Source organism: Leopardus geoffroyi, chromosome A1, assembly GCF_018350155.1.
Source record: "Leopardus geoffroyi isolate Oge1 chromosome A1, O.geoffroyi_Oge1_pat1.0, whole genome shotgun sequence".
Taxonomy (NCBI): domain Eukaryota; kingdom Metazoa; phylum Chordata; class Mammalia; order Carnivora; family Felidae; genus Leopardus; species Leopardus geoffroyi.
Window position 1 is genome coordinate 81,929,714 of NC_059326.1, and position 14,536 is coordinate 81,944,249.

Here is a 14,536-nt window from a genome sequence, read left to right on the forward strand (position 1 = left end):
CTGTCTCTCCCTCTGCCACTCTCCCCTGCGCATGCACTTTCTCTCCCTCTCTCTCTCAAAGTGAAAAAACAAAACCCTTCTGTGCAGGTAACAAAATCTGCGCAGGGCTGTGTGCCAGCCCCTGCATATGCGGATGTAGGGACTCAGAGACCTCGGTGAAGGGAGAGCCGCGCTGTGTTCACAAATCCGAGGCTGAGCCTAGCACGTCTGTTCTCGCTACAGTGATTAATGCATTCCTAGCCAAATCCCAGAAAGGTTGTTTTGTGGATGTAGGCGACGTGATCCTAAAGTTTGTATGGAAAGTCGGAGGAGCTAAAATTCTTACAACAATCTCGAGGAGGAAAGAAAAGGAGGAACCAGTGCACTTGCTGTCAAGACATGATTTGCTTCGTGTGCTGGGACAGTGTGGTGCTGGTGCAGGAGCAGGTGCCAGAGCAGGAGGAACTCGGACCTGCACAAATGAGACCAGCGCACTTTTGGCAAAGATGGGAAATCAATCAATGGAGGCAAGATTGCCTTTGTAACACATTTGGCTATCAGAGCAATTGGGGACCCGGGGCAAAAACAAAGACTGATCTGAATTTCATACCTCTTACATAAAGTTAACTCAAAATGTGTTACAGATTTAAAAAAAATTTTTGGATGTTTATTTTTGAGAGAGAGAGAGACAGACAGAGCATGAATGGGGAAGGTCCAGAGAGAGGGAGACACAGTATCTGAAGCAGGCTCCAGGCTCCGGGCTGTCAGCACAGAGCCCAACACGGGGCTCGAACTCACAGACTGTGAGATCATGACCCGAGCCGAAGTCGGACGCTCAACCGACTGAGCCACCTAGGCGTCCCAAAATGGGTTCTAGTTTTAAACAAAGTGTGCAACTATAATACTGTTAGAAGAAACGTAGTAGACAATATTTGGGGTCTAGGAGTACACAAAGAGTTCTCAGACTTGACGCCAAAAACATGATCCATAAAAGGAGAAATTGGTAAATTAGACTTTGTCAAAATTAGAAACTTATGCTCTGCAAAGGACGCTGTTCAGAGGGCGGACAGACTAACTGCAGGCTGTGAGAAAGTCTTTGCAGATCACAGAGCTGGTAAAGGACTAGTGGGTCTCCAAGCTTGCCACACACAGCTATGAAAGCAGCTAGGACAGGGGCAGCAGGCCTGAGCAGATACTGGGGTGGGGGAGACAGGCATCAGGCCCCAAGCGGAAGGATGCTCAACTCCATCAGCCTTTACAGAAGTGTGAATAGAACCACGAGACACCAGTAGCACCTTCCAGAATGGCTGAAATCATAAGTGACAACCTCACACGCGGGGGAGGATACGGCGAGGCAGAGTCGCCCCTTCACAGCTGGTGGGGCCACAGCAAGGAACGGCCCCTCTGGAAAGCCTTGCCGGTGTCTGTTAAACCACGCAACTGTGCGCTCCTGGGACTTTATCCCCAGAGAGGAAAACATTTACACAGTTTCATGCACGTGAATGTTGATGTTAGTTTTATTTGTAGTAGCCCCAAACTGGAAAGAACCCTGATGTCCTTCGATGGGTGAACAGTTAGGAAAAACTGTGGTCTGTCCGCACAGACGTGGTCTGTGAGCATTAGCTGCGGCAACACAAAGGATCTCCAGAGAATCAGGCTGAGTGAGGAGAGCCCGTCCCCAGTATCACGGACAGACTTGCCTCAGACACACGGTTCCGGCTCACGCCGTCCCGGTGAGGCGGATGCCACAGCAAAGTGACTCAAGTGAACTTCGCCAGTGGATATAAACGTGCTATTTACACTACCTGTTAAGTGTGCAGGAGTGTTACATCTAAAAAACGTACCTTAATTAAATACTTAACTGCTAAAAGATGCTAACCGTCATCTGAGCTGTGATCCTAATCACACATCACCATAACCAACAGGATGAAAAAGCTCAAAATGTGGAGAGAATGACCAAATGCGACACAGGTACAAAGGGAGCCCATTCTGGTTGGAAAAGTGGCTCAGACCTTCCACCTGTAAACAGGCAGCATCTGCGACCATGCCTGTCTGCGCGACTGCGTTTCTACAACACAGTTATGGAAGTGGGGAACAAAGCAGTGGCTTCCAGGGGCTCAGAGCGGAGCAGGAAGGAGGCGGGTGTGTGTGTCAAGGGACTCCGAGTCCGCGCGGGGATGGGACGTTGTCTGTTGACCGTATCTCTGTTGGCATCTGCGCTGTGACGTCTACCTGGTTTTGCACGTTGTAACCGTCAGGAGGGAAGAGCACGTGGGATCTCTCTGGATTATTTCTTACAACTGCACGGGAAGCTACGATCACCTAAAAATAATAATAATAACCCTCAACGCTACTCACGCACCGCCGACTAACGCACGCGCAGATGCCACATTGGGAGGCTCTCGACAGTTCGTAGAATCAGGTCTGAAGTGGGAGGACTGTAGCTGGCTCTGACCTTGACTGGCTAAAAATAAATTATTTGCCACAGATTTGCAGGTCCAGATGGAAACGCGTAAAGAGCTGTCCAGGTGGTTAACTCAATTTGACCTTGCCGTTGAGCCCTGGAAAATACTGACTCTAAGTTACGGCTTGAGTAAATGGCATTTCTACAGTTAAATCATGCATGTTTAAACGTTCAGCACCAAGGGAAGGAAGGCAGAAGGCGACTGACCGACCCCGCGGTGAGAGCTAGGCTGCCGTTGCCTTCCTGTCCTCCCTGTGGAGCGTCAGCTGGAGGGGTGGAGTAAGCCCACACCAGGCCCGCCTCTCCCCTGCCCAGGCGGCCCGCGCCCCTGCCTGTGGTGGCAGCTGCTGCATACACATGCCCAGCCCCCTGTTTGTCTTCTGGGGACGTCCACAATGATGCAGGAACCCTGCTGACCATGTCCCTGTAAGGGAACAAGGAGGGGGTCCCCACTTTGTCTAAAATGCTCAAGTGCCCAGCATGCCGGCTCCAGGTCCTTGGGGCGCAGGACAGCCCCCCACTCTGCAGGGCCTGAACCACTGTGCCTCCCTCTGACCGTTTTAGGTATTTTGTAGATTGTGTGGGGCACATCTGAGAGCAAGAATCTGAAAAGGTAAGATTAAATCAAATTTAAGTTCGTTACTATTAATTTTCTAAACTAAGTAATAAACCAACTTCCTAATTATAAATTGGCGTGTTCTAGTGTTTACTGTTTTGGGCGGAAGTCACACAAAGTGAGAACATAAACAGTTGCCTGCGTCAGAGCTGGGGCGGCGCAGTGCTACGGCTCCCCAGAGGCCGCGTTATCGTCCCATCAGCGGCTCTATTGTTAGCAGTTTCCCTTCCAATAAATGTCAGATCCACCGGCCAGAGACCAGAACGGGCACTGGGTGTGGGACGACAGCTACGTGCCTGTTTGGGGAATAGACGCTGTTTTCACCAAGACCAGCTGGTACTTCGGGGGTCCGGGTGACCTGGGCTGCCCTGGGCTGACGCCCCGCGCACACGTCTTGGCAAGAGCGGACAGCCCCCGGGCTTCGCTGCAAGCCCCTTTTGGAACATTTCTGGTGAGCCGGAAGGTACATTTCAGCTCTGATTTCCTGTAGGAATGTGGTGGACAGTTGCCTTTGGACCCTGGAAGTTACAGGCATACTGGCCACGGGTCTGTCTCCTTCAGAGAATATGACCACCGTGTGCAGGGGGCGGGGAGCTCTGACCACAGGGTTCTGCCTCTGCAGAGCCATGAACAAAGTTCAAAATCAGGTCTCACCTGCTGTGGCCCCTGGATGCCCTGCCCCGGTCCAGCCACGGGGGACTGATGTGATCCCTGCCCCCGTGTCAGCCCCATGCATCCGACCCGGTGTCCCCAGGGCCCAGCAGGGCTGGGTGAGCTGGGCCAGAGGCTTCGGGTGCTCTCCCCTGACACTCTCCAGCTCTGAACGGTGCCCTGTTTGGCATAAGCAAGGGCCCCACTTAAGTTTGCGTCTATCCTGAACTTTCCCACATTTGTCTCCCCACCCAGCGTGAAGGTGAGGGCCCCGAAGGAGGGGCCACCCCCCCACCGTCCTGCACACATTTCCCAGGCCTCAAACCTCAAAGTGCACAGCTGGCCAGGCCTTGTTGCCAGATCTTGGGGGGCCGCCCGACGCAGCCCCCGCTAACACCTCCCAGAGGTGGGAAGGTGGCCAGGCCGCTGCTCCGTGAAGAGGCAGCCCTTCCCCCATCCCGCAGACGTCCAGGCACCCACACCAGTCGCGTTCTCACGAGGGTGCTTGGCGCTCCATGCCTCACCAAGGTGTCCAGCCCCAGAACAGAAGGAAGTTCTGCCACTCAAGGCCACCCTGATGAACCTGGAGGACCTCTTGCTGGGACAAGACAGAGAAGGACCAGTGGCCACCCAGTCCGGCTGGGAGCTGCACCCAACAGTCACCGTCAGGGAATCGGGTGGTAACAGGAGCTGCCGGGAGGGGAGGGCACAACCAACGGGCGTATGGAATGTTCTAGAATGTTCTGTCCGCTCTAGCACGCCGTTCTGTGTGCCTGGAGGCCTCTGTCCCTGGGAACTGTTCCCGGCACACACAAGGCCCAGGAGGCTCCCGGAGGCAAGTGTGCATCTGTGACCTTGGTAGAGGGGCGCCTCACGGCGTTTGCCAAGTCCAGACTCACCGCAGTGAATGGGTGCAGATCTCTGTGTATCGATTATACCTCGAGAAAGTACTTAAACCTTGAAACCAAAGGAAAAACATGGGCCCGCCCTTACTTTGTATCCTCTGTGTTCTGCCTCATTTTCCTGCTGACTCGGGCGTCCTCGGGGCCGAACAGAGGGTAATTCCCCCAAATGACCACTCTCCGTGGGCTGAGCCTGGGAGTGCCCCTCGGGGTGATTGGCCCAGAGTCTCATTCTTGGAGGGTGGGCTGCGCTTTGGGAGAAGGGGCTGGCGGCCTCTCCTGTGCTCTGTGTGGTCCTTGAAGGGTGGGCATGCTGTTCACGCTATCTGCAGACAGCAGGGGCTTGTATTTGCTGGTTTGCTGTGTGGGGAGGAAAGCGGTCCTGTGCTATCACAGCTTCCCGCTGTCACCTGCGTGGGGACCCGGGCCAGCGCCTGGCTCAGGGCCTCAGAATGGGGACGTGGCCAGGACCTGGGCCTCTCAGGACAGATGCTGGGGACCCCACATTAAAGCTGCCCGAGGTAGAAGGAGAGGTGGGGACGGGGGACCCTGTTGGGAGCACATAGGCAGGCTGGCCTTCCTCGGAAGCAAAGCGCCACGGAGATGAGGGTCTTGTGTGTTGTCAGTGTTGTGTCCCCGGCACGTGGCCTGTGACACGTGGTAAGGGCTCCCTTATGAATCGGGTAAGGGGATAATTATGTGAGAACAGCAAACCTCGAGTCTGTCCCGGTCTCATGGGCCAGGGTGGGGGGAGTCACAAACAGGGGCTGAGACACGGGAACACAGAGTTAGTGGGATGGGCTCTTTCTGGGGTCCTTCCTGGATTTTACAGTCTGACTCTCCTAGTGTACTGGCTAATAATCGTTGAGCGTTTGCCGCTTGTCAGGCACCATTCTAACCATTGATGCGCTACCAGTGACGTAGGCAGTGTGTGACCCCTGTTTTATGGATGGGGAAACTGAGTCACTTCTCAAGGTCACCACCTAGTCAGGGGCAGGCTGAACCCACCAACTGACCCCGGAACGCAGGCCCTGTGCTGCACTGCTGGGCAGAGTCTCCGGGAGGCGTCACCATCACCAAAACCAGTGCTCACTGAATGTGACTGTCACCCTGCAGGCCCAGGGTCCTCCCTGCTGGCGTGTGGCTATGCACACACATCCCGACTGGGTGGGCCTCTTACATCTACATATCCAGGACGTCCCCAGACACTTTGGAGAATAAAACCAGCGCAGTTGCCAGAATTGAGTCCATATGTTGCGTCGTGACCCAGAGGGAGTGAAGCCAGGTCTCCCTAAGGCCAACGGTATTTTTTCTCTGGTTTCATTTGGTTTCTTAGAAAGTATTTGTAGGATCAGAGTCCAGATGCCAGAGTATATTGATTTATTTTTCCTACTTCCCGGGAGGCATGATTACCAAGGAACCCAAATTGGCAAATCCAAGCAGTGAGTGGCGCTGGCGCTGTGAGGCCTGGGCCCAGGTGGGTCCCGGGAGGCCCCTGGGTGAGGCCCAGCACAGCCCCTGCTTTAGAGGTACACACTGGGCTGATTGTCTCCAGGCCACTGCTGCCGTTTTACTTCCTACCCATGAGGCAGAAATGGCTCATGCCTGTGCTGTCCCTTCTCGTGCCCTCGAGGTGCAGAAGCAGCCAGCACTGGTGGCCGGGTCTCCCACTCAGGGAGGGGGGCGGCTCTGTGTCCTGCTGTCTGCCTGTGACACCACAGCATCCTGTGCCTGCGGTCCTGCTTGGCTCTGCCTCGCCCGGGGCCTCATCCCAGGGGCTGGTCCTCCCTGAGGACAGCCGGTGGCTCCCACGGGGTGGGTATGCGGCCCGGCAGCCAGAGGCTGCCGGAACCCCCCGGGGCGGCTCACGGAACAACGGAAGGAGACAGAAGAAGGAAACCGGCCGCTGCTTCCTCAACTCACAGCTGTTAAACACATTCTCCTCATTTCGGTCGGTTCACCCCCTCGGCGCTGTTTCCTTGCGGTGAGAGCGGAAATGTTCTCCAGGCGCGGACGCGGGCAGGTGGGGCGTCAGCAGCCAACAAGTGAACATGCAGTGTCGGCACACACCTCGCCGTGCAGGACGACATCACACTGCGGCCACCTGGTTATTCACGACGTTCCCCGTCAAGGCTGTAAAATCAAACTTCAAATGTCAGGAACAGACAGGCAGACTACGGGGTTTTCTGAATAATCACGAGGGTCTCCACGCTGCCAGGTGAAGGTTGAATGTTCAGCCTGTGGGGCAGTCGGGGCAGCAGACGCATTTGTGGGCACGAGGAAGGGGCTTCCCCCTGACCCTCAGGGTTTGTAGGAGGCCTGTGCGTGCTCACCCGTCTGGGGCCCCACATCTGCTGTCGGCCTTTTGTGGGGGCCCCAAGACCTCACACTGGGTGGCTTCCTCTCTGCAGCAAGGGCTTCTGGGCTGGCGCACGTGGCCCCATTACTTTCCTCTTGCCGCCGTAACGACCAGAGAGCCTTAGAGGGCACACACGTATCATTCTCCAGCTCCGGAGACCAGGAGTCCCAGACCAAGGTGGGGGCGGGGCTGGTTCCTCCTGAGGCCCCGTGAGAGGCCACTTTTGGGCCTTGTCTGCGTTCCTTGGTGGTGGCGCCACATCGCCCCATCCTCTGGGGCTGTGGCACGTCCCTTCCCTGCCGTGGGGACCCTGGGATACGTCCAGCCCCCCCCCCCCCCCCAGTGACCCAGGACAGTCTCCCGGTCTCAAGATCCTCAGCCGGTCTCACCTCCAAAGTCCCCTTGTCCACTCAGGGTAACTCATCCGTGGGTTCTGAGGACGAGGACAAGGATGTCCCTCATCCTGCTCTCTGTGGTGCTTTCTCGGTCACCTCGGGCTTGAGTTTGCTGGCTCTTCTGTGCACATTGTGGTGACAGCTGGGGTGGGGACCCCATTTACATGTGGACCCCACATTTACAGAGGAGCCCACTGCTGTTTGCGGTAATGTGGCGAGGGCCCGTGGGCTGCTTCTGCAGAGCCCCAGCGATGGTCCAGTTCTCTCTGCTCCCCTTCTCCTTCTCCTCAGAGGGAGCCTGAGTCTCCCAGCCTCCCTGCCCTCCACATGTGCCCCGGTGACACATGTGACAGTGCTTCTGAAGGAGTTTCAGGTAGTTTCATTGTCATCGGAACAAAGTGTCTGTAGGCACTGATGTGTTCTCAACATCGTGTCCCCCAAGTCCACATGCAGAAATCCAAATCCCCAAGGAGATGGTGTCTGGAGATGTGTAGGGCGAGGGTAGAGCCCCCCAGTGACCCCGGTGTCCACGTGATGGAGACCCCGGAGCACTCCCTTGTCTGCCCCCACGTGAGCACACAGCGGGACGGCCCCAGAAAGCGGACCTCACCGGAACCCGGGAACCTGACCGTGCAGGCACCTTTATCCTGGATTTGCAGGCTCCGGGGCCGTGAGACATCAGCGTCTGCGGTGCTCGCTCCCAGCAGCCTCAGTGGAGAAAGGCAGCAAGTGACAGTATAAAGGTGTTCCTTGACACTGTTCACTCCTTTCCACCTGAATGCCTGTTTCCCACGTGAATCTTTCTGACTTAGAGGCTGGCTTGGCCCTTGAGATGATGCACAGGCTGATGCCCCCAAGAGATTTGTCCAGAGCTCAGCTTGGGGGGGGGGGGAGCAGGGCTGGACCCGAGTCTGTTGACATAGACAGGACGTGAGGAAGCCAGCGCCCGGGGTCCCCCGAGTGGCTCTGCCCTGTGTGTCTGCAGTGGGACCGTGGCCCCTCCTGTTCTCAGAACCGGCTGAATAGGGGTTTCGAGGGCTCACCCCTTCCTCAGGAAGGCTCCCGCGGTGACCCCCCTCCCGGCCACTCAGACTCCAGAAGTTTTATTTTCCAGGTAGGATCCTTCCAGAAGGTCACTCCTTCTGGTCACAGGGTCCTGGTCCAGTGGGTTAGTGGTCCTTTATGGCCTGCTGGGTGATTGCAGTGAATTTCCCCCAGAAGTTACAACACGCGTGTCCCATCCTGGCTGCGGCATGAACTGGTGCCCTGACTTGCGCACACACTGAGTTTTGTGTTTCCTCTCAGGATTCACGACGGTTTTACAAGGTGACCATCGCCAAGTCGGCCGCTCACGCCCAGGGAGCTGGGCTTTCCTCCTGAGCCCTCCTGCCCCCTCCTGCCCCCACTCCCTGGACCCTTGCTGGACGGAGCGGAGGGTGCCTTGGTGACACTTTATTCTGACCCCGAAATTGTCGTGTTTGGTCATTTTGTTTCCTGGGCCCAGTCCTGTCCGCGCACACACTCAGCCTCCCTCTCCTCCTGCCCCACCCGGGGCCGCAGGGAAGGGGGCCTGCTCCCGGCTCACTGCCCTCCCTCCCGCTTCTTCCCTGTGGGAGCAGGGTGGGGAGGCCCGTGGGCACACACACCTGCACACATGCGTGCACTCACCTGCCGGGCCACATCCCGGGTCTTATCGGTGCTGCCTTGTGGGGCCCCTGAGTGCTGGTGGTCCGGCCCTGACCCTCCGGTGCCGGCTCGCTGGTGTAGACCTGTCTTCTCCAGACATTGGCAATAGGGGCTCCTAGCTCCTTTCAGAGGTTCGCCTTTGTCACCATCTCCCATGGCTGCCCTCTCCCCCATGCTGTACTGAGACACAGTGGACACACGGCCACTGCATGAGGGAAAGGTGCACGTGGTGATGGTTCGACAGAGGCATGTGCCGGGAGTGGTCACAGTGAGGTTAGTTACCACACATCATGTCACGTAGTTACCAGTTCTGTCTCATGGTGAGAACCAGTCTTCCAATGTGTAACGCAGGGTCGTGTCTGTGGCCGTCTCTCTGCACCTTAGGGCCCCAGAACTTCGCTTTCTCACTGGAAGTTCGTACCCTTGAACAACAGCCCCCACCCCACCCCCCGGAAGCCGCCATTCTGCTCCCTCTGTCTCTGAGCTCAGCGCTTTTAGACTCCACATACAAGTGACCAAATGCAGTACTTGTCTTCCTCCGACATATTTCACTGAGCCTGGTGCCCCTCGGGCTCTACCCCTTGGTTGCAGATGGCGGGGTTCCTCCATTTCCATGAGCGACAGCCCGCCGTGTGTCCACCCACCTTTACCCACTCCCCCATCTCCTCCGTCAGTGGACACTTGGGCTGTTCCAGGTCTTGGCTGTTGTGAACGATGCCCCTGTGAGCGTGGGGCACACAGATCTCTTTGAGTTGCTGTTCTTTCTTTAGGTCCGTTCACAGGAGTAGCATAGCTGGATTCTAGGCTAGTTTCCTTTTTGGTTCTTTGAGGACGCTCCACACTGATGTCCACAGTGGCTGCAGCGGTGGGCATTCCCACCAACCGTGCACAGAGGTCCCCCTTCTCCACGACCAGCCAATACCTGTTATCTCTTGTCTCCTTGGTAAAAGCCATTCTGACAGGTGTGAGGTGGCTTCCCCGATGGTCCGACCAGTGGTGTTGAGCACACGGTCAGTCACAGCTGGCCCCTCTCACGGTGCCCCCCGGGGAATTCTGCCTGGCATATTATGCCTGTTCTGTACTGTGTTTGGTCCAGGGTTGGAAGAAAGGTAGCTGGTGTGGGTATCATCCTGAGCACTGGTGGGGATGCTGCTGGGCTCAGAGGGCTGGAGACCCAGGTCGTGGGTCTGCAACCCATGGTCGTGAGGTGCTTGGGCCAGACTGAGAACCCTGAGGACCTCAGGCCCCTCCCCTCCCTCCAGACCCCACCCCTCCTCTGGTCACAGGACCCTACAGGGCCCTTCAGCTCCTCCTTCAGGGAAGCCTGTTGCCACCCCGCTGACACTGGGCTTGAGCTGTGTGTCTCTGCTGCTAGAAGCTTAGTTTCACCTGTCTCTGAATTTGGTGTAAATGGAGTCCCATTTTGTGTATTTGCAACTTGCTGTTGTAGTTCGGTTACTGAGCGGTTTCCCATTGTGACCGGGGAACCCCTCGGTTCTCCATTTGCTGTAGTGGTGTGCTGCTCTCAGACTCCCACCCCTTCCTGGCGCCCCCCCTCCTCTCCCCCCGCCAATACCCCTCCCCCTGCACTCCCTCCCTTCTCCTCCCCCTTTCTTTATCCCTCCCCTCTTCCCCTCCCCCTACACGCCCTCCCTCCCCTCCTCCCTTCTTTATCTCCTCCCCTCCCTTCCTCTCCCCCATGCTCCCTCTCCCTTCACTTCTCCCCCCACCCCTGTCTCTGCCCCTCCCTCCCCTCCCCTCCCCTCTGTGCTGCTGTAAGCTGCCTACCACAGACATGGGTATGCATGTACCAGAGCACACAGCTGGAACAGGGCTTACCCGTATCCTGGACTCTGTCCTGTGGCCTCACATCAGTTCCCCAGGGGATCCGTTGTTCCCCAGCCGCCATAAGGATGTGTGTCCTTGTTAGTGGCTGGCCCTACACAGAGTGTAAGCCCCTCAGGGGCAGGGAGCCCCCCTGCCTAGCTCAGCCCCGCCCTGCCCAAGGAGTAGTTGTTCAGAAGCAGCTGGTGGCCCTGCTCCAGGAGGCTGCACCTGCCCCACACCCCAGCTCCAGAGCCAGGCTGTGCTGTTAGCGATTGTGGATTTCTTCAGAACCTTCTTTCCAAGTCCCCCCTCTCCCCATGCTGCCCCCTTGACGTGGGGCAAGGCAGCACGGGACGTATGTGCATCCTCAGTCTCCAGGGCTGTGCTCACTTCCAACCATGCTCCCCCCTCCCCCCAGAGCTCCCCCCTCCTCAGGAGGGCGGGCTCCCCAGGGCTCCTGTTTCAGGCTAACTTTCCGGAACGGTTGCTAAGCGGATGTGTTCTGTATCCAGGTGTAACATTACCTCTGCCTTCCCACCTGGGCACCGTGTGGCCTCATGGGGCCCGGAACAGCCCTGTCCTGTTTCTCCTTTCTGGGAGGGGGCAAGACAGTGATAGAAAGCAGGCCCGTGCCCTTGGGACACAGGGGCGAAGGATCTTCTGCAGTATTGGGCTTGGGACCCTCCCTCCCTAATTGTCCCTTATTTACTCTAAGGGACTTTGGGGATGGCATTCTAGTTGGGATGTGACAGGGTTTCCATAAAGCAAACACTCATTTGTGCATCTGCCACTTCACAGCTGTGTGACCCTAGCCAGGTTACTGAGCCTTTCTGTGCCTCATCCTATAAAACAGGGTGAAGACAGTGCCACCTGTCTGTGATGCCTAAAGGGGTTCACGTCCTTAAAGAGATTGGAGAGTCCCTGGAGCTGGGTTTGGGGACAGTGTCACTATTGTTATTCTTCAATCAGATATGAAGTGATTTTTATAGAAAGCACCATTTATGCTATAGTTTAAGGAGAGAGTAAAGGTTTGGTGGAAATTGAGAAAGAGAGAGGAGGGAGGAGAGATCTATAAATCACTGGCTCAGCTGGCTGTGGGGCTGGAAAATCTGAAATCTGCAGGTGCAGGTGTGGGCTGGCCACCAGGGAAGAGCTGGCGTTGTGGGTTGTGTCCCAAGTCTTCCCTCTTCCTCAGGGCAACCCGTCCTTGTCTGTAAAGCCTTCGCCTGATTTAATGAGGCCCACCCACAGCAGGGAGACCGATCTGCCTTACTCGGTCTGCTGACTTACATGTTAATCACATCTGTGAAATACCCTCAAAAAGAGATCCAGCCTGGTGTTTGAACCAACATCGGGGCACCAAGGCCTGGCCAACTGACACATAAACAGCACCCGTCACAGAGGTCAGCGGACTCCACCTAAGCAGCACTCGGTCTGGGGACGGGCACCAGCCAGAGGCGTTTCAGGGGACAGGGTGGAGGCCTCAGGGCTCAGGAAAGAAACTGTGTGTGAGTGGAGATGTCCCGCCCCGATGGGCAGGGAGTCAGCGAGAGCAGGGGGCAGGCATCTGCCTTGTCCTCTTTCGCAGTGGCTCTCAGCTTGTGGACCAGCAGCCTCAGCGTCACCTGGGGTCCTGTTGGAAATGCCCATCGCCCCCGCTCCTGACCTACCGGGTGTGGTGGGGTCAACCAGCCCTCCAGGCTTCCACGGGACCTCAAGTTTGAGCACTGCAGTGCCCAAAAGGGGTTAAACCCTGTGAGGGAGGAGGTGGAGACGCCTCTGAGGAGGGATGTGACCCCCAGATGTGCAGTGCAGGTGTGAGAGAGTGTGGCCAGGGAGAAACGTGTGCGGGTCAAGGACAAGTGTGGGGGTTGTTGCCTTTGGGGCAGTGGGATGGGCGCCGCCCTCTGCACTGGGCATGGCAGGGCAGGGCAGGGACTGCCTTGGACATTTCAGGATCTGCCCTGAAGTCAGGCAGGTGTGTGATGGGGGGCAAAGGGGTGTGTGATAGGGGGCGAAGGGGAGTGTGAGGTGGGGCAGGTGTATGATGGGGGGCGAAGGGGTGTGTGATGGGGGGTGAAGGGGAGTGTGTCTGGCACAGCTTCAGGCAGGACAGCCCAGGACCAGGGCCCACAGGGAAAGAAAGGCTCGCTGCCTGCTCTGCAGGACACCTTGCTGCCCCCGCCCTCACTGGTGGCAGGTGGCTCCGATGTAAACAAGAAAAGCAAAGCACAAGGGCATTATCCTTCATCCCGCTCGGCAGCACTTTCCAGATTTCTCTTGCCCCCCAGGCCCACGACCTCTCCCAGAGCAAGTGCTGGGTCACCTCCAACCATTTGCCCCTGGGACCCAGCTTGGAGCCTGACCGTGTGACCGAGTGTTGACAGGAGCCACGGCCGGAGCCTCAGCGGCTCCTCGCTGGAACATACCAAACCAGTCACGCAAACGGGGCTTCTTCCTGAAACCCTGCTTCTGTAGGGAGGGGCGCGCCACCTGGCATGCCAACCACAGAGGGCTGGCAGACCCCGGGCGAGGAGAGGGTTAGCGCACACCCCTGTTCCCTCGCAGCCGCAGCCGCCCACACGGCGACTCCGATATGCAGGGCGCTGAGGTGTAAAATGCACGCAGTGGCTTGGTGCCAAGCATGGCGAGGTCGGAAGGCCTGTGCGAGCTGCCGCGCGCTTCCCTCCCCGCGCCCTGCGTCCTCAGACCGGTGGCGCGACTTGGGGGGCGGCTGTTCCACCCTGGCCACCCGCGGACACATCGTGGACCCAGGGACCCGGGGTGGCTGGGAGGCATGCGGCGGCGCGGGGAGCGCGGAGAGCACGCGCTGGGCTGCTGCGGCCTCTGCACCTGCCCCAGGGCAGCCGGAGGTAAAGTGGGGGAAGCAGGTTCCCGGTGACGCCCTGGCGGCCACTTCACCTTCTGCTCGCCCGGCATCTCCTCCTTCCTCTCGGGGGAAGGAGCAGAGACCCAGGGCTGCGAGGGATGGGGGCGGGCTGCGCCTTTGCGTGGGGAGCACACGCGGTACTGTGGGGGGTGCCGCCAGGTATCCGTAGGGGGTCCACACATGGGTTCCAGGTGGCCGCGGGGGTGCACACGCAGGGCTGCCAGGTGGCCGCGGGGGCGCACACGCAGGGCTCCCAGGTGGCCGCGGAGGCGCACACGCAGGGCTCCCAGGTGACCGCGGGGCGCACACGCAGGGCTCCCAGGTGGCCGCGGGGGCGCACACGCGGGGCTCCCAGGTGAAGGCGGGGGCGCACACGCAGGGCTCCCTGGTGGCCGTGGGGACACGCGAGGCAAGCGCGCCGCTTCCGCTTCCGCCCGGCAGCCCCCCTGCCGCAGGGCGCGCCCCCTTGGCGGGGCTCGGGGACCAATCCCGGGAAGGGAGGCGCGGCCGTGCCCCCTCCCCATCGCACGACCCCACCCATAAGGCGCCTTCTGCAGCAGAGGGTCACTGGTGTTGGAGGATGAGGTTTTGGCTGAGAAATGAAGAGATGGCTCTGGAAGAAATGGTGCGGAGGCTTGATGCGGTTTCCAAGCACACTGGTAGGAGGAGCTGCTGAATCCTGTGTTCTTAAGCCTGACATCATGCGCCTGAGTTTTGCATGACAGCCTTCGTTTTCTTCCCCAGCAGCGAGAACAGGAAGGAGCAGA

General features: G+C 58.1%; 1 protein-coding gene across 8 annotated transcripts in view; it reads left to right on the forward strand.

The window, feature by feature from the left end:
- Window positions 1–14,536, forward strand: part of MCF2L (MCF.2 cell line derived transforming sequence like) — a 133,080-nt gene that overhangs the window by 21,248 nt on the left and 97,296 nt on the right. For 2 of the 8 annotated variants that reach the window (XM_045482432.1, XM_045482434.1), the window contains exon 1: window positions 13,640–13,752. The exons of 2 other annotated variants lie outside the window; for them this stretch is intronic. In XM_045482432.1, the coding sequence (XP_045338388.1) occupies window positions 13,677–13,752 (76 nt within the window). In that variant the 5' untranslated portion in view covers window positions 13,640–13,676. Of the gene's footprint in view, window positions 1–13,639; window positions 13,753–14,224; window positions 14,429–14,536 lie in introns of those variants that run through there. 4 more of the 8 variants (XM_045482439.1, XM_045482442.1, XM_045482435.1 and 1 more) reach the window with 3 other exon arrangements.